The 22,994-nt window shown below is 41.0% G+C and overlaps 3 protein-coding genes across 4 annotated transcripts; 1 reads left to right on the top strand and 2 right to left on the bottom strand.

The window, feature by feature from the left end:
- The first annotated feature begins 407 nt into the window (after positions 1-407).
- Positions 408-2,412, top strand: tcap (titin-cap (telethonin)). The gene is made up of 2 exons (XM_018660642.2): positions 408-741; positions 969-2,412. The coding sequence occupies exons 1-2, from the start codon at positions 593-595 to the stop codon at positions 1,357-1,359; spliced, it is 540 nt and encodes a 179-aa protein (XP_018516158.1). The 5' UTR covers positions 408-592; the 3' UTR covers positions 1,360-2,412.
- Positions 2,413-4,080: 1,668 nt separating this feature from the next.
- On the bottom strand, positions 4,081-9,207 carry LOC108872736 (proline-rich protein 29-like). Of its 2 annotated transcripts, none has more exons than XM_018660567.2 (6): positions 9,067-9,207; positions 8,509-8,608; positions 6,316-6,437; positions 5,643-5,815; positions 4,552-4,631; positions 4,081-4,296 (listed from the first exon to the last, which is right to left on the bottom strand). In XM_018660567.2, the coding sequence occupies exons 3-6, from the start codon at positions 6,400-6,402 to the stop codon at positions 4,241-4,243; spliced, it is 396 nt and encodes a 131-aa protein (XP_018516083.1). In that variant the 5' UTR covers positions 6,403-6,437; positions 8,509-8,608; positions 9,067-9,207; the 3' UTR covers positions 4,081-4,240. The 2 variants fall into 2 exon arrangements, with proteins under 2 accessions (XP_018516083.1, XP_018516082.1); XM_018660566.2 differs by having other exon boundaries at positions 8,944-9,135.
- Positions 9,208-19,983: 10,776 nt separating this feature from the next.
- On the bottom strand, positions 19,984-21,504 carry rprml (reprimo-like). Its single transcript, XM_018660568.2, has one exon. The coding sequence runs from the start codon at positions 21,135-21,137 to the stop codon at positions 20,802-20,804; it is 336 nt and encodes a 111-aa protein (XP_018516084.1). The 5' UTR covers positions 21,138-21,504; the 3' UTR covers positions 19,984-20,801.
- Positions 21,505-22,994: the final 1,490 nt, after the last annotated feature.

Here is a 22,994-nt window from a genome sequence, read left to right as displayed (position 1 = left end):
TCTTTCCACATTAGCGAGATGTCTCGTGCTGCTTCATGTACATCAAGCCCAAGACCTTATTAAGATTCCTCTCCAAAGACTAAACCTGTTGTGTATGTCTGTCTACATACTTATATAATCTCCATACAGCGTGTCCCCGTGATACTTTCCCCCTCTAAGATACTGTGATCACAGCTGAAGTGGAAAATGTTGGGCTGAGTGATTACAGAGGTGACTGGGCATACAATTTGAGAATCAGGGGATTTTCAGCCCAATTACCCTTAACCCCTCCTCAGAGCGCCTTCCAGCTCTCAGGGAATGAGACATGGAGCACTTGGTGTCGGATGTCAGAGCACACTGATTGTAGAGTGACAACATGGATCAGAAATAGAAACAGAACATCTATAAAAGTCGAGGACAGACCCGAGCCCTGACATAGACCGCACAAAGAGAGAGAGAGAGAGAGATAGTGGAAGCCAGGAGATACAGCCAGCTGAAGCATCCCTGTTTCCTTGGACAAACATCTCGGACGCAAGACCAGACCTTGGGACTGATCGACAAGACTCCATTGGGGGCGATAAACCTGAGACAGATCTTCCAAACAGCAGAGAAGATGCCAATCTGTAACGTCCTGGAGAAGTGTAATGGTGTGGTGGTGGGAGCTGAGCTGACCTGCAGTGTACGGGAGGAGAACAAGGCTCAGAGGGAGAGCTACAGTGCTGACTGGAACAGTGTCAGTCTCAAGACTCGACCTCAGGAAAGGTGAGAGCTCATAGACCGAACACAGGTCCCATTACTAATAATGTCCTAGCTGTGATTTAAAACCTTTTATACCATTATAAGATATGGATTGAGAGCTACTTGCTGATTTACTTGGCAAGTTCTTGAACTATTCTCATAGTGGAAGGCAATTGTAGTCTAATTAAGTAGGTAAATCACAGTGAGTGCTCCCACACTTTCTAACTTCAACTGTTCTCTGATGCCTGCAGGCAGACAATGAACATGAACGATGACTCTCGCAGGGAGACTCTGTCCCGACAGTGGCAGGCACGTTCGCTGATACAGACCTGCCCCTCTGGTGTCTTCAGAGTGGGCACCGTTGAAAGAGGGGTGAGGGAGCACCAGCTGCTGCCGAAGAGAAACACCCTCCCCTTGCCCATCTTCACCCCCACAGAGCTGGGCGTCAGGCTCGGGCGCGGGGCCCCGCACACCGAGGAGGACCTGCAGCCCTTCCCCACTCCAGATGGAGTCTGTCCCAGCAAGAGGACCGTGGACGAGATCACAAGAGATCTTCCCCCAGTCAAGCCGACCCTCATGGAATTCGCCAAAGCACCCAAAGCCCTGGGTCGCTCCATGTCCCTGGAGGCTCAGAGAGGGTGAAAAACAAAAGGACAAAAAGAGAGAGAGGATGTTAGGGAGAGATGAGAAGGATGAGAGATGGAGAAGGATAGTCATTGAGCAGAGCATGTCAGGAAAGAGCATGACAAGATGTATATAGATTTATCTCTAGTGACATTCATCATAAACCCTACATACTGTAGATTTTTAGCACTGTCTGTGTTTCTTGGCGAGCACAGCACCAGGTAAATGTCACGCTTTGTCACTGTTGGCATTTGGGTGGTCAGTGGTATTAAAAATGGTTACATGAAGGCATTCGCATCGTGATGGAGAGTCAGGGTGTGTGTTCTCAGCTGTGCCGTGGGTTAGTCTCTGCCTGTGCTGGCCGGCTGGGCTCACCATATCTGCTGATCTCTCACTGGAAACACTGTGACCCAACTGTTGCATGCAATGGTGCACCTTAGCCGTGCTGCATGCACTTCCATTGGACTTTCTTCTGTATTGAAATGTGCCAGTAAGGGAAATGAAAGTGTTCTTGTGGTCACCTGACTTGTGGATTCTACCTGTAATAGGGGGTGAAGGAGTGCAATGATGCAGAAAGTGACAGATAGAAAATGACATGCAAAAGGCAGAAGCAAGTAGCAAACTGTAAAGAGGGATGGAAAAAAGGGAGAGGGAGTCAGGGGGGAAGGGGAGGGGTGAGGGCTCGGGGAACATGCCTTGGTCAGCATCCAGGCCTCCAGAAGCCCTTGACAGTCTCTGATCTCTGTGAAGAGTACAGAATGCGCCAGTGTGATCACACACTGCAGCTGTACATATGTGTGTGTGTGTCCTTCTCCGTGTGTGTGTGTGTGCCCCAGCTGACACCTCTAATCAAGAGGACTTAGGAAAACTGATAACCTGTTATTTACTGTGTATTAACTGATCTGCCTTGTTCGTTGAGTGGCAGCTCATGTTCATATCTGATAGAGGAACAGACACTGTAGTAGCTGAGAATACCTAGTGGTGTAAATGAATTTGAAATTGAGTGCAATAATGTTGAAATATTTATCCTAGATATTTATTATTTTTACAAATAAAAGCTATGTTGCTCAACACTTGTTGGTTGTGATGTTTTCTGTCAATGATGCAACAGGAACACACTTTGCAGTGAAGGTCTGGTTAACTGAGACATAGAAAACCTCATGTTCCCTTGGGATAATGGGGTTATGGAAAGAAGAAAATGGGATACAACAAAGAAATGCAGATGAACAGGAGTTACAACGTAAAGAATACGATATGATAGTAAATCTAAATATATATGAATATAACAAATGTATCTATATAAGTAAAAGGATTTCTGAAAAACAGCAGAAGAACATACTGATGAAAATACTGAAAGAAACACATTAATATGGAAAATGATTTTTTTATGTGGGATCTGCCAGACAAGCTGATATAAATAGCTGAGTATATCTGTCTCCCATAATTTGGATACATACATACTTCCACTGTGTCCTCCACCCTCTCAACAAACACCACATCACCACTTTACATCCCTCATTTATCTTTCATGTTCCGCCTCCCGTGTTTGTTCTCGACACAGAACGCACTGTTCCCCTGTTAGTGTGCAGAGGGGTAATGGATGCACTGCATCACCGCCTCTTCTCTCACACTCTAAATCTACAATTTACTCAGTCTAACTTATCAGTTATTACTTCTGCCATTAGCTGCCTTTCTCTAATGAAGTCCCATTCCTCTTCAGAATTGTATTTGTCTCTTTAACCCCTTCTGACCTACCGTGCCTCTGTCTCTCTCTCCCACTTGTCTCCCCGTGATAGGCAGCGTGTGGTGGTTTGATATTAATAGCTGGGTAAACACTGGCATTGCCCTGGAGACAGTGGAGAGACAGCCGTGTCGGCACGTTCTTCTCATTTGAGCTCTTAATCCTAGTGTTTTATCAGAGATTTGGGTGTGCTGCCTTCACTCCCTATCTTTAAAATTATCCTCCCACACTGCCGCTGAAATCCCTTGCTCCCCACCCTGCACTGCCACAGTACAATCCAGTTTTCAAACTCCAAATGAACTTCCAAACCCTGAGACTATTTTCAGTGGATGCCATGGGATGCGGGAATTGAGATGGTGTGTGTTGTCACAGACAAATCTACTAAATTGACACTGAAATTCTTTCCTATGCCTCAGCTGTCTCAGCTGCACTCTGCACAGTGTATTATCCCATTTGGCAAACTCAACCTATCTGCTACTGCAAGCAACTTAATGCAAACCTTAAGAATTGGGTCATAAACTGAACATTAACTCAAAACCTTTCCCTTTACCTGAGTTTGAACCAAGAAGAAAAAACACCTTAACTGTTTTTCTGACTTGGAAATATCCAAACTATACCTTGAATTGCGTTCTTTCCACGCACTGTTCAAGATTGACTTGCTCTTATTGTCATCACCTGGAAGTAGTGTTCCTCCTCATATCCATCCAGGCATCACAGTGTATTTAAAGACAAGGTCATACAGTGTTACATAAAAACAGATCTTATATGGTGTCACACTCTTGCTATGTTGCCCACAGTGGTAGGTAATGGCTACACCCGCACTATGGCATGTGGAGTCACTGTGAATGCTTGTCAACACAGCTTGAGGCCTATTTACCATCTCACTCCACCACCATCTGTTGCTGCTCCCTACTGGATAATTTGGGTAATGCACATTCAGAAAAGAAAAGGTATAGTGTTGCAATTAACATAGCACAATATCATATTTATTTGTCTGTTTCATTTATTGTAAATTAACGTGAAAGATGTTTAATTGTAATAAGCACGAAAATGACAAACAAAAGTGTGAAATCATGATCTTTGAGTGGCGGTTAACTCAAGATAGTTTTCTTTCCTACTGGTGCCCATTAAAAGCATATTTGGTGAGTGAATTAATTATCAGGATCTCTTCTTCTCTGCCTCTCCCTCTGCCTCTCCCCCAGCACTGTTGCTCTCTATGGAAAAACAAAAGACAAAATTACACAGCTCAAAAGCATCTGATGAACTCATCTCTTCAACCATTCACAATCAACAGCACCATAATCACTTGCAGTGTCCCCAATCAGCACCATTCTCATCACAATTACTGTGAGGCTTGCTGTTGTCACTGCTCCTGTCACACTACTTCAGAGACCCCACTTTGACATCATGGGAGCAGACCATGGTAATTGGCTGTTGGATTGGATGTTGCTGCGTGTGGTTGGCTTTACCTGCCGCAGGAGCGACGCCGGCTCCCACAGTGGCAGTGGTGCCGGGCGGCGGAGGAGGAGGAGGAAGAGGGACAGCAGGCCTGATCACACAACATTCAAAAATATTCATCAGTGTGAGTGTGTGACATCACCTGGATGTTTTTTATCTTCATAGCATGAATAAGCAAAGTCAAAAACCCAATGATAAAAAGTGAAATGATGTAAAGTCTAAATAGAGTTTAGTATATTATGTGATATATGAATTTAATAAGAGAATGGCAGATGCATAGTTAGTATTTCTAGGCCTACTGTAAAGATTTTGAATAGCTTGATTCTTCTTTCCTTTGGCAGAGAAACAGTTCCAGCTACTTTTTCTACTGTCCTAACTGTGTTGACAGTTACTAAAAAGGGTGAGAACAGGTCCTTCGAGTACAGCCAAATAGCAGTGAAGCATCCCCTCCCTTGCTCTCCAAACCGTCCTTAAATGTCTCATAAAAACAGTTTTAGCTGAGCTGTACTGACAATGGATGTGGTGTTATTCGTGTACTGTGGATGTACAATGCTGCACCTTATCTGAGTTGTGACCTCAGTTTAGTGGCGAGAATAATCACTCTCTCAAATTTTCTATTCATGCAGCTGACAAATTACTGGGAAAGTAGTGGCTGATCAAAATCAAGACAGAATCTCATCAAGGTGGTAAATCTGTAAAAGGGGACCTGCTACCTTAACCATTATTGTTACCAAAGCATGAGTAAGTTTGAGCTATTTTGGGAATGATTTTCAGGGAAGAATACACCAATTGAATCTGCGTCACACAGTGGATCCTAGGTACATAAAATGTCTCTTCCCCCTTAATTGAAATTTCATGGATTTGCACTGTCTGTCCAAATTAAATTCCAGTGCCTCTGCTATAAAAATGTCACAGCCTGCCAGCAGGTGACGATTTAATACGAATTGCAAAAATAAATCTGATTCCTCTTCAGGATTATCCATGCTGTTTCAAAGTGGTAGATGTGCCTTTGACTCTTTATTTAATCTGACAGTTAATTCTCTGCACCAGCAGTAAGGAGCCGTCGTGTGAAATGTGATGGACATGTGGGAGCTCTGATCACCTGTCTGTGTGTGGCGGAGCAGAAGTGGGTTTGTTGGGGTCTTCTTGGCAGACCAGCGTGGCCTGAGGCAGGAGCCATGAAGGACAGGACAGGTATGGGGCAGACTGGTAATAGTAGTGGTATATCTCTGGGTCAGCTTCATTCTCTTGAATTATAACCAGATCTCTGGGAACCTGCACAGTGAAGGACGAAAATCAGTTTAGCTGCATTTCTCAGTGCAAGATCATTACAAAGTTTTCACTGGTCGAGTTTAGTTCAGTTCAGTTTAGTAACACTATGACGGCAGGGTGGATTCTTGACTCAGGAAATTCTTTACAAAGGTCTGAAATGAAATGAAAAAAGATTCAATTGTTTAACCCACCAAGTAGATTTATTCACTAATTTAAAAATAGGGAGGAAATAGGGATGGCTAGAAACTTTGGGTTCTTTGGGATCTATAATAAAATCATGCTGGGTATGCAAATGTGGAGTAAAAGACTTTAATTTAGCAGTGAAGCTGAGTAAATTAAATTAACCCAAGATAAGGGTGTTATATTCTGACTCATTTTCTTATTAAAAGTTATGACAATTTTCATCTTCTGTTTAATTTTTTTTAAAATTCAAGTTCAAAATCCAAACCCATTTTAATCAAATTTATTATCTGAACTGACCCTGACCCTGGTCTGGTACCCACCTCAGGGCCCGGCAGCGGAGGGTCAGATGACCATCCAAATGACCTGAGAGCTGACATGGTCATATTGTTCATGATGACCTGGTGCATCTAGGCGTTCTGGATCATCATCAGCTCTACAAGGTCTGCATATTGAGAATAGCAAAGACACACACTTTCTCAGCTCTGTCTGAGGGTCCTCTAATTGTCTTATCTGATTCATCAGCCTGCTGTTGTGGCCTCTTCCCTCAGGGGTGACTGGGTGATTAACCCACATTGTCTCTGAAGAGGTGAATCTGAAGTTCCAAGATTAATTTTGTCACTTCCTTCTCACTCAGTGTTTGTTTGTTTTGTTTTTTTTATTTTGTAATGACTCACACCAACTTGTTCCCAGCAATATAAATGTACTAATATACAAAGGTTTAAGAAACTCTATTCATATGATCATAATTCCACTGTCATTTAAAAGATTATTTTAGATGTTTATGTGGTTGTAGTTTTAAGCACCCTTTGTCACCCTGATTAATTATTAAAGGCTTTCCGGGCACTATGAATGTTATCTCTGGGAACCAGCTGTTTGTTTGCTCAGTGATGCAACATTCTGTAACTTGACAAACTTTGTGATATTTCACCATCTTGAGGGGGTTCAGTCAATTTCATAAATAATATAGCAATAATGTCAGCTAATGTAAGTCTGTGTAATATTCATGCAAAGAGCATGTGACTCATTGAAACGTGTGATGGCTTGTGGGGCTAGATTTGCCTGACAACATGTCTTATAAATAACATTCATCAGTTATTGTATCCTCTCTGGTGAAATAGTTTTGTCAGGATTGCCACCTTCAATGATTGTATCCACATTAAAAAAAAGAAAGAAAGAAAACCATTTGAGTTGGCAAATTCAATGTTCTGTTTTTTGCCATCTTCTCAAAATTGTAATTATGTTCTTGATATTCAGCACATGCTCAGAACAACAGCTCCATATTAATAAACCAAGAATTTTAACTCCACAAATTGAGGTAAATGAGATAAACAAATTCACGTGTGTGTCAGCTAATGTGCTGGGAACACTGGCAGTCAATTAATGTTAAAGATAAAACAGCCATCAAGGCACTTTTATTAACAATGTGTCCAATGTCATGATCTGCCCCTGTGAGACTCCTGTTTTATTCTGAAATTACTTTCCTTGTTTTTCCCTCCAGTGTTTCATCTCCTCACCTGTTCCCACTTCCCCAATCAACCCTGCAGTCACCTGATCTCTCCACACCTGAACCTCATTCCATAATCAACCTGGACTATATAAACAAGTGCCCTTGTCTGCTCTGTTTCCTTGAGTTTCCTGGTGCTGCTGCTTTTGGATTTTTCCTGTGAGTTTTCCTTGTGTTCCTGCTTCCTGTGTGTGTTTTTGCCTACCAGCATTCCTGCCATCTTACTCATCTGCTTGTAAGCCTGCTCTCTTTGTTCATTTATCAAAGTACTGTCATCGCACCTCTCTGTGTTAATGTGTGTTTGCATTTGGGTGCTGAAATCCTGAACCATAACAGACTTTAAATTTGATGTTTGGTGAGGCTGTTTTCTGTTCGCACAAATTAAAAATGAAAAGTAACCTACATTGTCAGGAGAAAACTTACTGAGATTAAAGACTGATATTTTTTTTAATTTTTTTTTTTGTGTATGCAATCTGGTAACAAATCATCAAATTACTGAATGTTTGCATTGTGCCATACAGTAAGTCAAATGCAAAGTTGCCTCGTGAAGCTCACAGTATGTGCTAAACCAAAAGTTTTGACTTTAAATTAAGTCAGTCTAAGTTGGAGCACAGGATTGTTTTATAATCTGAGTAAACTCAGAGAGACACAGTGGCTGGGCTTAGGCAGCCATTAGAACAGTTTCCTAAAATCCATATGCACAGTAACATTTTGGGGGGGGGGGTCTGGTCTGTAGTGCCATAAAACGCAATTCTCAATAATTGAATGCTTCCTTCAGATGTAGCAAACAGGTCTGACTAAGACCTGCTGCAGCACTTGGGCATAACACATATGTTCATACACAAACTTCATGCACACACATATTCTGAAATTGTCCAAGCTCAAGAGAAAACCATAAATAATATATCTGAGTGCGTGCTAGCAAGCCAGTAATGTGACAGACAGGGAAGAACAGCTGTGAGTGTGAAATCCTGAGATTTAGTTTGTGTGTGGTGACAGTCTGCCATACCTTCCTTGACATGACCGCCAGGCCTAATGGAGGGAGCCAAGCCGGGAGGCATCATGGTCGCTGGGAGCTGCTGCAGGATAGCGGTGGGCTGCTGAGGAGCCTGGGGAGGAGAGATGGGACTGTAATGAGGCTCTCTGCCTGGAGGCACAGTGGCTGAGAATAAAATGCAGGTATCTACCTGTATAGGAGGTAAAGCTCCACTCCATGGTGAAGGGAGGCAGGGGGGATCAAAGAATTATCTTCGCATATGCAATCAATATTAAAAATGTCACCCCTTCTAATACTAGAAATGATTGTGTTATTATGCAAGATGAGTAATCAGGCTTTGTGTCTGAGCTACACAAAGCGCAGTAAGTTAATTGTTGCTATGATAAGGAGCTTTAGCTGATCACACCACCAGCTACAGACAAGTGAATGAAAACACTGCACACTTACAGGAAGTATCTGAAAAGCGTTTGGATCATACGGCTGAAACTGTGGATAAATATCTTCTGTCCACGCCATAAGTGAGAGCTTCAGCTGATACTGTTTACGAGATACTCGGTATGTAATTCTAACCTGTTTGCTGAAGTGCAGGGGCGCATGGTAGCAGGTTGCCAAGGTGCCAGAACACAAGTAATAGTCTGCACACGCACACTCAACCCACACAATGCACAAACATACACACGGAAAACCAAGCGCACCCTCCCTCCGTCTGTGATCACTGCATTGACCTACAGTATGCAGCACAGGCTGTTTGTGTAATTAAGCTCACTTTAGAAGCAGAGCAGCTGGTAAGTCAAAGAACTAAAACTATAATACTTCTCCTATAAAAAGTATCCACCCGCTTAGACTTTTTGTTCATGTTTTACTGTTTCTACAACAGTGAATCACAGTGGATGTAATTAATTTTTTTTTATGACACTGATCAAATGAAAAAGAAATCTTAAATGTCAAAGTAAAGAAATAGTGACACTTTCATCTAAATTAAAAACCCTGTGTAGGCATTCTAGATATTAATAGTCTGAAATGAAGTAAGACTTAATCCGCTCATATGTACAAGTCAAGCAGCGACCAATTAAAAAGTTCCAGTGATTATTGTGCTAATGAGATGTTTATCCAGAGTAACACACAGTAAGATCACTCAAATCACTTTAATATGAAGAACAAATATGGAGTTTAAAGAAAAATACACTTTTTTGAGGTATGTTACATAGAGCACATGTCTAAGTAAACACGTGTTTATTTAAATTACATTACGGATCCTCACTTGTTTTGAAGAGCTGCTAAGAGTGCTAATAAATTCCTTACTAGTACAATGACAAATACTGTGCTATGCTATCCTGTCACAGTGAGTGTAGAAGCCTCTGTTGCTGTTTTTTTCCACCAAGAGTGGTACAAAAGGGGGCAGAAGCCATTCAAACACAGCTAGTTAAAGAAAACAGTGAAATGTTTCTCAAAGTAGTGTTTATATCTTTGTTTTGTGATCTGTTGCTGAAGCTGCCCACAGTTTTTTCCCATCAGCTGTCACAAGCTTGTCCATCATTATCTGTTACAGTAAATTGTCAGACAATAGTGTCCACACACACTGAAAAGATGAGTGACTGTAGCCTGCATTCTGGCGTGTATATCATTTTGTCGTTTTTCTCACCACTATCGAGTAGCGTGCAGCAGAGATAATGAAACATGGTCGTGGTGCTTTTAATTTAGCAATCTGTTTCTGTCTGACTATGTGAACAGAGAAAGTGCTGCTTACATTACATTATGGTAGGTGGCTCAGTTATACACTAAAATATTTCAGTGGAAACCGTGAATACAAGGTTTATAACAGTTTATTGTAGTTATAAACCAATGTAAGTTTTGGTTGTGTTTTTATGTGTGTGTGTGTGTGTGTTTTTCTATTAATATTTGATAACTGTAAGTCCTATGAGGCACCAGTAGCTGGTGTATAAACTATTAATTAATACTTGATGATAAAGCAGTTACACATAGTTAAATATAAAGTGTATTGTGATGTGTCTTCAGTATATTTAATTAACCGTTATAAACCGTTTAAAGGCCACTTGTGAATTATGGGAACATGTGAAATAAATATTTCATAACACACTGTAAAGTTGTCATAAGGCAAAAAGTAAATGTCAAATGTCACATGACCCATATCAGGGCCTTTATAACCTAATTTACTGTTTATAATGCTTATAAAAGCCAAACAGTTAAGATAAAATGTTGCTAAAACTTTAATATCTCAAAATCTGTATTTGTTTAAAATTAAGTCTTTTTTTCTCAGGTTGACAGAAAACAGTATTGAGCTCATGCAGAATAAGTGTCATCACTCTAGTTTTCCTCTGATTGTTTGTCCTTGTTTTAAATTGCTCCCAGTCTCCCCACAGGTGATCCCTGAGCATTAATATTTAAAATGTGATGTGGCCACAGGTGTGCATTTAAGGAGTGCTCAGAATGCGACACAGCCAACAATGCTCGTGTAATAGATGGTTACAGCCCAAGAGCTTCACTATGGCAGACGACACTAATTAGCACACAGTTTACATTCACTGTACCACTCTGCCTTCCAACTCTCCCTCCCTCCTCAACCCTCCCCACCCCTTGTCAGAGGAAGGGGCCTCCACACCCCCATCGCATCTCTAGCTCTGTAATTAAAACGCTGTAATCTGGGTGGATCGTCTCTATTTTTAAAAGCCCCCTGTCATCGTGTGGGCAAAGTGACACAAAGGGAAGCATCAAGCGGTGACGGAGGAGGAGGAGGAGGAGAAGGAGGAAGGGGGGGAAATGGGAACAACTGCAGCAGCAGGTGATGATGACCAACTCAGTGAGGGATGAGGAGACGAATAAACTGTTTTAATTGGCAGAGTGGCCTAAAGATAATTCTCATCCTGTTGTCGAGTGCAGCCCACGCATCTCACATCAGCTACTTGGAAAAACAGATGATTTTTTTTTTTATAGAAACAAAAAAAGAAGAAAGAAAAGTACTGTTCATATACCACCAAAGAAATATAATTCACATCCCAGTGCCAAGAGTTTAATGAAGTCATCAAAGACAACTTAAAGACCATAAAGTAGGGATGGGCAGTATTTCAATATGATCTTTCATTATTTCACTGGAATGATATAGAACCTCGAGTGTGAATCAAGTCTTGAGTATTACAAAACAAACTAACACAAAAGTCTAAGTTTTCATTTCCAACTTCTGATTCTGAATGCAGTCATTACTCGAGTCCAAGTCCAAGTATAAGTCATCAGCATCAAGTCCAAGTTGGATCACAAGTCCTGAAAATCAGGACTTGAGCACTGCAACACTGATAGCTATATGTACATTGGTATGGGAAAAGTACCAATTTAAATATTGAATCTTATTGATAATGATATTGATTTCATCCATACTGCCCAGCCCTGCGCTGAGGTACACAAAGACACAATACAACTTCCCTGTATCTGTATCTATAAGTATCTATAGAATATGATTGGAACATTTCAGGAGCCTCAAAGGCATAGCTGATATATGTCAAATATGAATGTGACCCTGGAGCTTCCTGACACTTAAATAGCTCTCTATAGGGACTCAGCTGCTGAGGTATGATTAAATTATTTGCACTTCTCAGTAATATTTAATCACACTCATGCACGCACACACACACACACACATGCACATGCACACACACAAATGGCCATCAGTGTTGGTTAAAGGGTTAGCTCACTGCATTAGAGATCATTTATTCATACCCCAGGGGTGGTGAGGGAAGGCCGTGCATCGAGGATGCACAGCAGTTCTCTCTGCATCAAAGCTAAAAGCATTAACCACATTAGCTGGACGCATTAAAAGCAAATAGCATAACATCACTGCTGTCTAGAACTTATTGCATTTCTTTAAATGTTATCCTATTAGTACGCTCAAGTTCTCTGGAATTGTCGCCGCTATCGTTCAGCGGATGGTGACAGTATGATGGCAAATTTGAAATTAAAGCTCTTATCATTAGTTCATAAGTCTGACTCACTTTCACCCCCCCCCCCCCCCCCACACACACACACACTCACTCACACACACCCCTCTTTTGCCCCTCACCCCCTGCGGCATCAGCTCAAGAACATGGCCATTACCTTTCCCCGTTCCTATGGCAACACCACCCTGCAGCCCTTATGTGGTGGTAGCAGTGTGTGTATGTGTGTGTTCATGATCACGTGTGGATGGGTGTGCATGTGCATCGTGCTCTGAGGTTTGTTTAGATAATGTCAGCGAAGGGTACAATCAGTTTTTTTTAAGGTTTAATGTCGTCCTCTTCCTCTCGCTGTCTGTCACTGATAAATGCACGCTGCTCACAGCCTCAAATAAAGGCCACTACTCAACAATAGCTATTATAAGTTTTTGGGAAATGAGTGCTCACATGTTGCAGTCCAGTATATGTTTGTATGTTTGTAATAAGTTTCCAGCTGTGCTGTAATTCCTACTGATTGGACCCCTGCGGCAGGTGATTAGTAAATCTCTGATTAGGGCGACTGGACAGGTCAGAAAGGCTCTGTGCTTTCTCATCGGGGGCCATGCAGTGTCGCCTCCATCCCTTCAGGGAGGCAGAAGTTTTGAGCCTTCTCACTGGCAGTGTTCTGCAATGGTGAATGAAAAAGGAAGAGATGAAAAGAGACAATATCTAGAGACAACTAGAGCACAAGAGTGACATGACAGAGCTGAAATAGAGTGAAGGACAGAGGCAGAGAGGTTGAGTGTTATTCTCTCTTTGGCGGTCCACTGTCTGGAGTGTATGGATGAAGTAGAAAGACAGCCAGAGAAGCAATGTGAGATAAGGCTTTGAATATATCTCTTTTCACTCTCTTCTTTTTCTCTTCTCCCTAAGGAGGGGGGCTGACTGACAGACACTCCCCACGAACACCACCACCACCACCTCCTCTCTCGACTGTGGGCAAGCATTGTATGGTGCCTGCCACCATCTCGAGCCAATTAACACGTCTCTATGCACACTCTGAGTTTATTAATACATAATAAACTAGTTAGCCACAGACACCAATTATCTTGCATTTGCCATTTAAATGTAAGTGGGCGGGGGAGGTGTGTCGTAGGCGATGGGAAGGGGTTTGTAATGATGCGGCAGAACAGTGCAGCAGTTTATGGTCAATACAAGTGATTTTCAGTGGAAATCAATGGGATGAGACACCCACCATCCCCCCGAGAGGACGCGGCCATTAGAGAAAAGCATATTAATGCCATTTGCCTCAGACAGAATGAGCTCCCATTCTGTTGAATGTTTGCTTTTTGTTTATCGTGGGCTTGATTAGTCCCATGGTGATCGTCTCCATCTAAGGCAGCCAAGCTGGTGTCATTGTGTCTCAGCTCCCGCTCTCCAGTGCCTCTCTCTGAATGCTGACTTAATCAGACACAACCTGCACCAAGCTCCCCTCTCCTGTTTTGATCCGACATCCCCAGTGCCAAGCTGTCTCCTCGCCCTGACTGGATCTGTGCCTGTATCCAGATGCAGAATTGACCCAGACGTGATCCTCAGTTAAATACAGAAAGCAGAGATGAAAGATGGTTCAGTGCAACGTATGACTCGCCATCCCTCATGAGAATTAGATTTAACCTTACTGCCGAAGGCCTGCACAGACAATGAGCCTTAGCAGAATTATGCTCCATCTAAAACTTTCCTTCGGGTTGGAGGCTCATTAGATAATTTAATTTAGAATAGTTTATGATTTCCTCAATGAGAGATTGGGCACATGGGAAAGAGCATGTCATTCTCAATAACAGTAGCTCACAGACTGATGTACCTGTTCTGCTTCTTTTTATTCTCAGTGCACAAAAGCTGTAGTGGAGACTCAGATTGTGAGGCCACCTGTGCTGCTAAGGATCACACTACCACTGGCTTTCTCTCTGTTTGTTTCATTTTATTGCAGACATCTGTTCCTTCTGAATATGATTAAGCACTTTACACAAAATAGCACATGTGAGAGCTAAACCTGTGAATACTAAGTATTAATTTGCATATTGTTTGTACTGACTCACACAAAATAGACTGGGGTTTGGATTTAGAGACCCCCTCTTTAAAAGCGTAAAACTGTGACTTCCTTGAGATTATGGTTACTATTAATATTGTGCTTTTCAAAGCACACAAATAAAATAAGTGTCCACATTTGTAAAGAAGTGAATAGGAAGGAGGATAATTAATTTCTTTTAACTATAAGGCTTTTGTTGTTTCCTATTTCCACTAGCCAATTCTTTGTCCTTTTATGTCCCATGAGCCACATTTCCACTTCTTTTTAAACCAGACATTGGGGTATTATCACAGTCAGCTTGTTGTTGTTCTTTATTATCTCCTAATTTCATCCATTATTACTTGAAAACATGTGTTTGTCTGAATTCAGTGGCATTGCTGATCTGTAGCATCTGAGAAAGTGGAAATATTTTTTTAAGAGAGCCGCAGACAGATAAAAAAGTCGCCAGGAGAGAATGGGACAGAGCTGCTGGAGTGAGAACACACTGACATACTGACAGGCGAAGTTCAGGACCGGGCAGGTAAAAAAGCACAGTGACACATCACATCACCCCAAAAACTGAGGAGTGCCTTGGGGTAGTAGCTGACAGCACAGTATTATGAAACCAACAGCAGTCGCACTGGCAGATAATGCTCACGTTCATCGCTGTGAATATGTGCAGCATAGAAACACATTTGTGAGTGTGAAATGATGTAGGTGTATCATTTTGTGGATGGTCTGAAATGCGTTAATTGAGTTAAGTGTGTGTGAGTGTGTGCATTTGTATGTATGTGCGTAATTGCCAGCTTTTTAACTTCATGGTGTTGTGGGTAATGGAAAGAATGAGGCAATTTTGTTGTTTGTTGTTCATTTGCCTGCATATAATAGATTTATTTAAAATTTCATGAGTTTGAATGCAAGGACTATTGGTTCCCTGCTGAATTGGATGTGGCACCATTTGCCTGGGGTGATGTGGAGAAAAGGTGTGTGTGTATTTTGTCTGTATGTGTGTGTGCATTTGTGCCTGGATGCCTGAGTGTTTACAGTGTTTTTAGTTTTACTTTTTTTTTTTTTTTCAGAACAATGATAAAAATGTATAGAACTGCTTTAAGAAAATAATTCATTTTTGAGACCATTGTGTTTTAGTGGCAACATAAGTGAACTTTAAGAGGCTGTGTTCAAGTGAGATAAAAGGAAAATATGTTATAATGTGACACCTTCTGAAATGATTTGCAAGTCAGGTCACTTTCTAGTGTGTGTGTGTGTGTGTGTGTGTGTGTGTGTGTGTGTGTGTGTGTGTGTGAATGTGTGAATGTGTGAATGTGAGTGTGCAAGGCACATGAGTGGATCAAAGGAAGAGAGAGAATAGAGGGTGTTTACATCCACTAACCTGTGTGAGATATGAGATACCGTTTCCATTCAGCTTCACTGCCAGGCATTGTTATTGCTTCCTCCTTTGAATACAACACTTCCCATTAGAAACAGATTGAATGGGGCTGAGAAAGGCCACTTGGTCCATGTGGGACCCGCATCAGCATAGAAAACAGATCTTTTGTGTATCTTGCCCTCTAATCAAAAATACTGAGGGAATTACAAGTGCTCCATAGTATCTCTGACAAATCTGTATTGTGCCAACGAATTTCCGGTGGAAAAGTGAAGCACGAGAGAACCTCACTGTGATGTATTAGGTATTTTCACTCAAAGCCAAGCTGCATGGGAGAGGTGTCTTAGTTATGGAATACCACTGCTAGTTTAATCACTATTATTTCTGTTATGAGTTCATGGACAGATTTACACAGTTCATTATTTTCTGTGAGGTCGCTGTTGTAAAAGGTCAGCAGTGACACTTCTTGACATGCAAATGTACAGTAGCTCTATGGACAGAGCTTGAACCCTGCACAACTGCACACATGTGGATTTGGGTGAGGGGTTCACATGTTAACATGTTGCTCCTGCACTGCTGCTGCAACATTAGCCTATTAATATCTTCTTCATGCACTTATCATAATTAACTACACCTCAACCTTTTCACCCTTTCACCATCATACTCATCATAACAATGGGTCCTTTGTCAAGCAGTCCAACTTGTGAGCCCATAACAGAACATATCCTCCTGTTCAAAAGAATACACTGATTTTTGCAGATCATTCAGTTAGTGTCCACAACAGATTGTGGACACATGGATGGTGCTCCATGTTAACTCTTTAGCATATGCTCAGTGGTAGTGGGCGACTTGTAGTGCCTCCGATGTGAGAAAACTGGACCTTTAAGTCTTATCTATCCTAGGCAAGATGGTGAGTAATTTAACAGATATTCAGCCAAGTCAAGAAAAGGGACTTTTGTGTTTAAAAAAAAAAAAAGTGACAAAACTTACAGAATGCATTTGTGTGCTGTGATTTTGCACTAGCAATTAATATTAGGGTTAGGCAATATTCAGTGCCAATGCTAATAATAGTTAAGTGATATTTGTTTGGTGCAGTATAAAGTGAGAATGTGATGGTTGTGCATATCAGCATTTTGCTTCAGAGTTTCTGTCACACATTTAGTTGATGCAAAGTAGTTGCAACAGAATTTGTAAGTTGGTTGTTTCACATGCAGACCATGTAACTAGTCCAGGCAAAACTTCCAATAACACTTTGCAACTTGGCTACTGCATACAAACACTAATTTATCAGTGGCTCTATAGTTTTAGTCTGAGGTTATTCTGAGCATAAAATGTTTGACTGCTTGTTAAAAGCTAAATATCAAGGTTGCACGATTTGTTTATATTGATGTACCTACTGTTCTGCTAAAGTGTATGCCAGGAATGGATGCTAGCTGCTATGTTTCTGTTACACTTTCACACCAAAATTAGCGCTTATATGCAAGGAAAGGCGACTGACTTCTTTCTCTTTGCCAGTGGACGAATTTGCCTTTCTGTTTTTATTTCTGGTGTGCCACGTTCAATGTCATGAATGTGCCAGAAACAAGGTTATTAAACAAAGTAGCATGGAGGCCAATAACTTTTTTTATGGTTTTCACTTTTCTATATCTTTTACCTTTAGTCTCTTCAAACTAAACAATGTTCGAGTATTTCTTAAAAAAAACAATTGAAAAACAATTAAAAATGGGTTGTGTCCACCCAGATGTAATGTTTCCATTACTGCCACTCTGAGCTAGCATTGAGAGACGCCTGTGACAACTGCAGAGTCATTTGACCTGGGAATGAATGCTGATTGTGTTCTTTCCCACTAAGGACAAAAGTCTGATTATAGTGGGTGTTAATGTTTTTTTTTTTGTTTTTTTTGCCCATTGTGAAAGGGTGTTATGATTGCAGTCTTAGTGAACTGTCAGGAGTGACATATCCCATCAGGCTCTGTCATTTTCAGTTGACACAGATGTGGTCAGTGGTAGCAGCTGCTACCAGCACTTAACATTTGTCATGTTAATTGTAGAACTTTTAGAATATTATTATTTCTGTAAGTCAAACTACAACCAGCAGCTGTGTTGACCCTGTCCATGCCTGTTACCATTTTTCTGGGGCATTATTCTGTTGCCATCCCTCTGACTCTGGCACAGTAAGATGACATTCTCATTCTCATATATTCTGACATGCCTGCCTGCAAAGCTCTGATTGGAAAAACACCCAGGGAAAGAAATGTGAAAAAAAAATCTAAAATGTGTGCACCATTACAGAGGTCTGGAACCAGTTGGACTCCAGGTAGGGCATGATAACAACAAAACAATACACATTTATATACCCTGACATGTTCCAGGGCCTCTGTCAGTGGACCCTTCAAATCCTTCAGCCCCTTCCTTTTAACCTGAGTTCCTGTGTAACAAGTTAAGAAGGGAACAGTTAGCTATCTTCTCTCTAAAAATAGCATGCATGCTTCCTTGTTTCCAACAAGCATTCACTGGTGCATGGTAACAATACCAGAACAATTTAGTTTATCTTTTCCCGGAGGATTACATTACAGGCTTTGGAGGAAAGGATGAGGTTTACAAAGAACCGTAATAAATTATTTTAATAGCAGTTCTCTCCAACAAAATGATTGCATTCACTGCAGTAAAGCCAAACCATTTGACCTCCTCTCTATATAAAATATGGTACAGTTCATATTTCAGTGTGTGAAATCATAGGCCCATGATGTCCTGCTTCAAAAGAAAATATGACACTGAAGCTTTAAATACTGAGCTAATCATTTATGCTTTCATAAATCTTACTATTAGCTGAAAAATGATGTGCTTTACATGTTATGTTTAAATCCACAGTATTTCTATGCATGTTTTATGTGTTGTGTCTGTAACAGACACAGAGTTGTTCTCAGCTGTTAAAGTCTATTAATCTAATGAATTTTATTCATTCATGTTGTTTTTCTGAACTACTTTTGGTTGATGTCAGAATTTTCTGGTCTGTTGATCATCAGTGTCCTATGTGTGCATAGTGAATGGGCACATGTGTGAATGCATGGCTGTGTTTGTAAAGATTCATCTACCCCATCTCTTCTATCAAGTACTGAAATAATAATGAGAACATTGGTTGCTTCTGAGTGGGGCACATAAGAGAGATGGAGGTGGGGGTGTAGAAGAGAAACTGAACCAAAATGCTGAGCTGGATACAATCAAAACCTAATATCCAACACCTAGGATGAAACTTTCTGTGGGTTTTCTGTCTGAAATAGAATTAGTTAAAGTTTTTTTTTCTTGAGAGGAAAGATCATTATCATAATGTGCAATGACAGTTCATGAGCGTCCTTATATGTCCTCTTTGTGTGAAATCCATCTAAAGTTGCATTGAGGTATCACTGCATTCAGCTTTGTGCTCTCCCTTGCACACTTTCTGATGGAACAAAAGAAGAAGAACATGAACCTCTCTGGATTCCATACTTAAACTCTTTAGGTGAAGTGAGGGCTGCTGGGAAGTGAAGTGGTCAGGGGTGAGCATGAATGTCTCTTGATTGCAGCTGGTCACTCTTCAGAGAGATCAGATTAAATGCTATGAAGTCAATGTGAGCTCGGCCCGTTGTCCTCAAGATGGATCACTCAGCCTGGCCTCTCATCACCTCTCAATATAAAGCAGTAAATGCCTGGCTGCTTTTACTGACTGCTTATCTATTAAGTATGATTGTGAGCAGGTGAACTTACTGCATCTGAATTTTGGGGGATGTCATTTCATGTAAAATAATCTTTTCTGTATTTTTCCTTTAACATTTATAAAAATGATCCAGTCATTTTTTAAAAGACCATCCGTGCATTAATGGATTCACTTTCATTCATTCATTTCTGATCAGATCTCATTTGATATGAAGGAAGAGAAAATATCACGAGTCTGATCTGATTAAAGTTTAAAATTTAAAATGGAAAAGGATTGGTTAAGTTTTATGTAAGGAATGAATTCTAGATTTAATGACACAATATTGGAAGAAAAATATCTTTGCGAACACAATTTTCTGAAACACAATTTCCCCAAAAGATTTAAATACATAACAATATATCAAGTTAATTAACAGATGACAGAGATTAATATGGTAATTCCAATGTTTTAATTGCATGCTGCAATTTCAAGTTCAAAGGTTATTTGGTTTTCTTTTTTTTCCTTTTTTTGTTTTCTTCTTTTTTTTCTTTTTTCTTTTTCTTTTTTTTTTTTTTTTTTTTTTTTTTTACAAAATCATGCAGCATCAGTGATTTCAAAAGTGCAAAACGGGTCCAAAAATCACTTTACAGATCAATTAGCGAGCATGCCAAACAGGACCAGAATCACTCCATAAAGCTGTGACGGAGTTTGTTGAAAAACGTGCAAGATTTCAGTATTTAGTGTATTTACCAAACTAAGAGACCAAGAAAAATACTTCGTATAGAGAATACCCACATATCCATCAAGTCCACGGAGTACACTGGCAGACGTGGAACTATAAGAATTCACAATCATGCTTTTGACAGTTTTAAAAACATTCATTAACAATCATTTCAAATTTACAAAAAAGAAAAAATAATAACCACACAAAAAATGAGGTAACAGCTTGTAAACATTTCGTCACTCTGTTCAAGTTGGCAATATTAAATTCACTCAAAAGATTCAACAGATCGGCCCACGTGTAAACAACTGTCTGTTACGCACGAACTTTACGCACAAACATTGGTCGTTGGACTACTTTCCTGTGGTCATTTTCGGAAGGAAATGTGAAGTTTTTGCATATCTTTCCTCACTAGGACACAGAGAGAGCGTCTTTGAAGTACATGCAGATGCAGATCTTGACCTGCGGTTGGGAATGCGCACCAGATCCTCATACCGGATCCCCCGCTCCAGTTTTCAGCTGTGCCTGCCTGCTCTCCCTCCTCTAGCTGAGCCCGATCATGACCGTCTCCACGTCTTTGGATGGTCTCCGGTCCTTCACCAGGAAGTTAATCATGCTCTCCGACTTGATCATCAGGTTGCACCCGAGGAAAAATATACCGAACACGACGGTGAGTGACAGCACGCACAGCACTGCGATTTGCACCACACGCATGACGAACAGCTTACGCTCTTCTTGCAGCAGCACCAGGGACCCTCCGCCGTCGCCGGTCACCACGTTATCTGTGCCATTGCCGGTGTATGTCGCCAGAGTTCCGGCGAGGGTCTGACTCCCGTTAAACAGTGCACCTTGGGTCACGTCGAAGAAGGAGACGTTCATGTTTCCTTGTGGGTTAGCAGCAAATAGACACGCGACTCCACTTGGCAGGCACACGGTCTCACCACAAAACCTGGACTCCAAGCGAAACTTTGCGTCATGTGACTGTTCAGACAAAAATATAAGGAAATAAACGAAAATACAATATGGTTTTAAAGTCCCGGTTTACTGTTAAACGTCGAGTTTTGCACAGCTCCAGCGCGTAAAGACCACATCCACATCACCAGGCTTTTTCCTGCAGTCAGAGGGTCGCATCAGGTGCAAACAAAAGTAAGTTTGTTCAACTCAAATTCCGCGTTTTCCCTGACTTTTAGTCTTCTAAAGGTACGCAAGGTGCAAAACGTGTTTCCCTTTGGTGTAATAAGAGACAGTCCCTGTGCTCGCCTGCGAGCGCTTCTTTTGTGCCAAGTCTCTGGTGCGTTTTAAAGTGATGATGAGCTCCCCGTGGACCACACCACCACTCATCACCAGGGGAGGTAGTCAGGTGGCCTCAGATAATGCGCTGCTCCTCTGATGTACAAAGAAATAGAGAAGAAAATCTTAATTTAAAGTCCTAATCTGGCATTCAGTCATTATTTTCCTATGTGAGCAACGACCACTGAAGTACAATGAGATCTATTTCTAATGCAAGAAGAGCACTAAATCACCATTAAATACAATTTACCCTCAGGGATTTGTTTCTTTTTTAATTTGTCTGGAGTAGTGTAACTATTCTCTTTAGATGTTTTCCCAAAAACCCACAACAAGTGAATGTATTTCAACAAGTGGTACTTCTTTTCAGTCTATTTGTTCAAGAATATTAGTTTTCAAGAGAGAATGAGGTTAAATGACTCATAACACATGGATATTCTGAAGTGTGCTCTTCTGAAACCCACTTAGCACTCATTTTATACACATCAGTAATGCCTGAAAGCGTCACCAATATTGACTCAGACATACATTAGCTTTAAAGGCTTCTCATGAAAGTGCTCAAAATCATTTAAAACCTGAAAACACCCAGTTCAATTAGAATCAGTATGAGAAGCAGTCCTGAGAAACAATTATAACTTTGTGAGGTATTTATAGAGTTTTATGCCTGTTGCTGAGGAAACTGTCGGTGTGACTTGTGAGCCTTGAGCGATGAACCAATATGGACACAGCACGACTATAACTTAGAAATGAAGGCATGAATTAATAAACTATGATTGAACCATGGCAAATATTTATCAGAAATATTGGCTTCCCTGCTTTCACTGCGTCTGCTGTTTCCTTTCTGAGGCAGCAGCTGAAATGAACCCCCCCAAAAAAACAGCAGACAGCTCTGTGTTTATTGGACTGTGTTATTCAAATTATCACTTTGTCTTTCAGGTGTTGTGTGTAACTACTGCAGCTGTCTGAGACACCAGCTTACGAAGGTGGAGATAAAACCCCTCCACCCTGATGGGTAAAGGCGAACCAGCCTCAAAGCACTTTTCAGTGCAAATAAACCATTTGATGAGTAAAGAGAAAATGGTTTCAAATCCGTATCGATTCTTAGTCCAAAAACAGAGAATTCTTCTACCTATATTATTCTCCCTCACCACTCCCCCCCGCCTCCTGCATAATGTGAGGTTTCATTTTATGAGGTCAATACTTTGACAGGCTGCATGAATTAGCAGTGGGTTTAGATTATTTGCTCAAAAATAGCTGTCCCTCATGAGGTTAGCAGGTAATCTATCACGATTAAGTCCAATTTGTAATATTTGTATGACTAGTATTACAAATATTAAGGCTGAAAATCCTGACTGTCGTGTTTGCATATGTTGGGTCTGTTTCACACAATTAGGCATAAAGACAGTTTTATTCTTGACTGATGGAAACTTGCCCACTAGGTTTGAAAGT

This window comes from Lates calcarifer, linkage group LG11 (genome assembly GCF_001640805.2).
Source record: "Lates calcarifer isolate ASB-BC8 linkage group LG11, TLL_Latcal_v3, whole genome shotgun sequence".
NCBI lineage: Eukaryota > Metazoa > Chordata > Actinopteri > Centropomidae > Lates > Lates calcarifer.
Note: the sequence above shows the minus strand (reverse complement) of the source record. Positions and strands in the feature narration are given on the sequence as shown.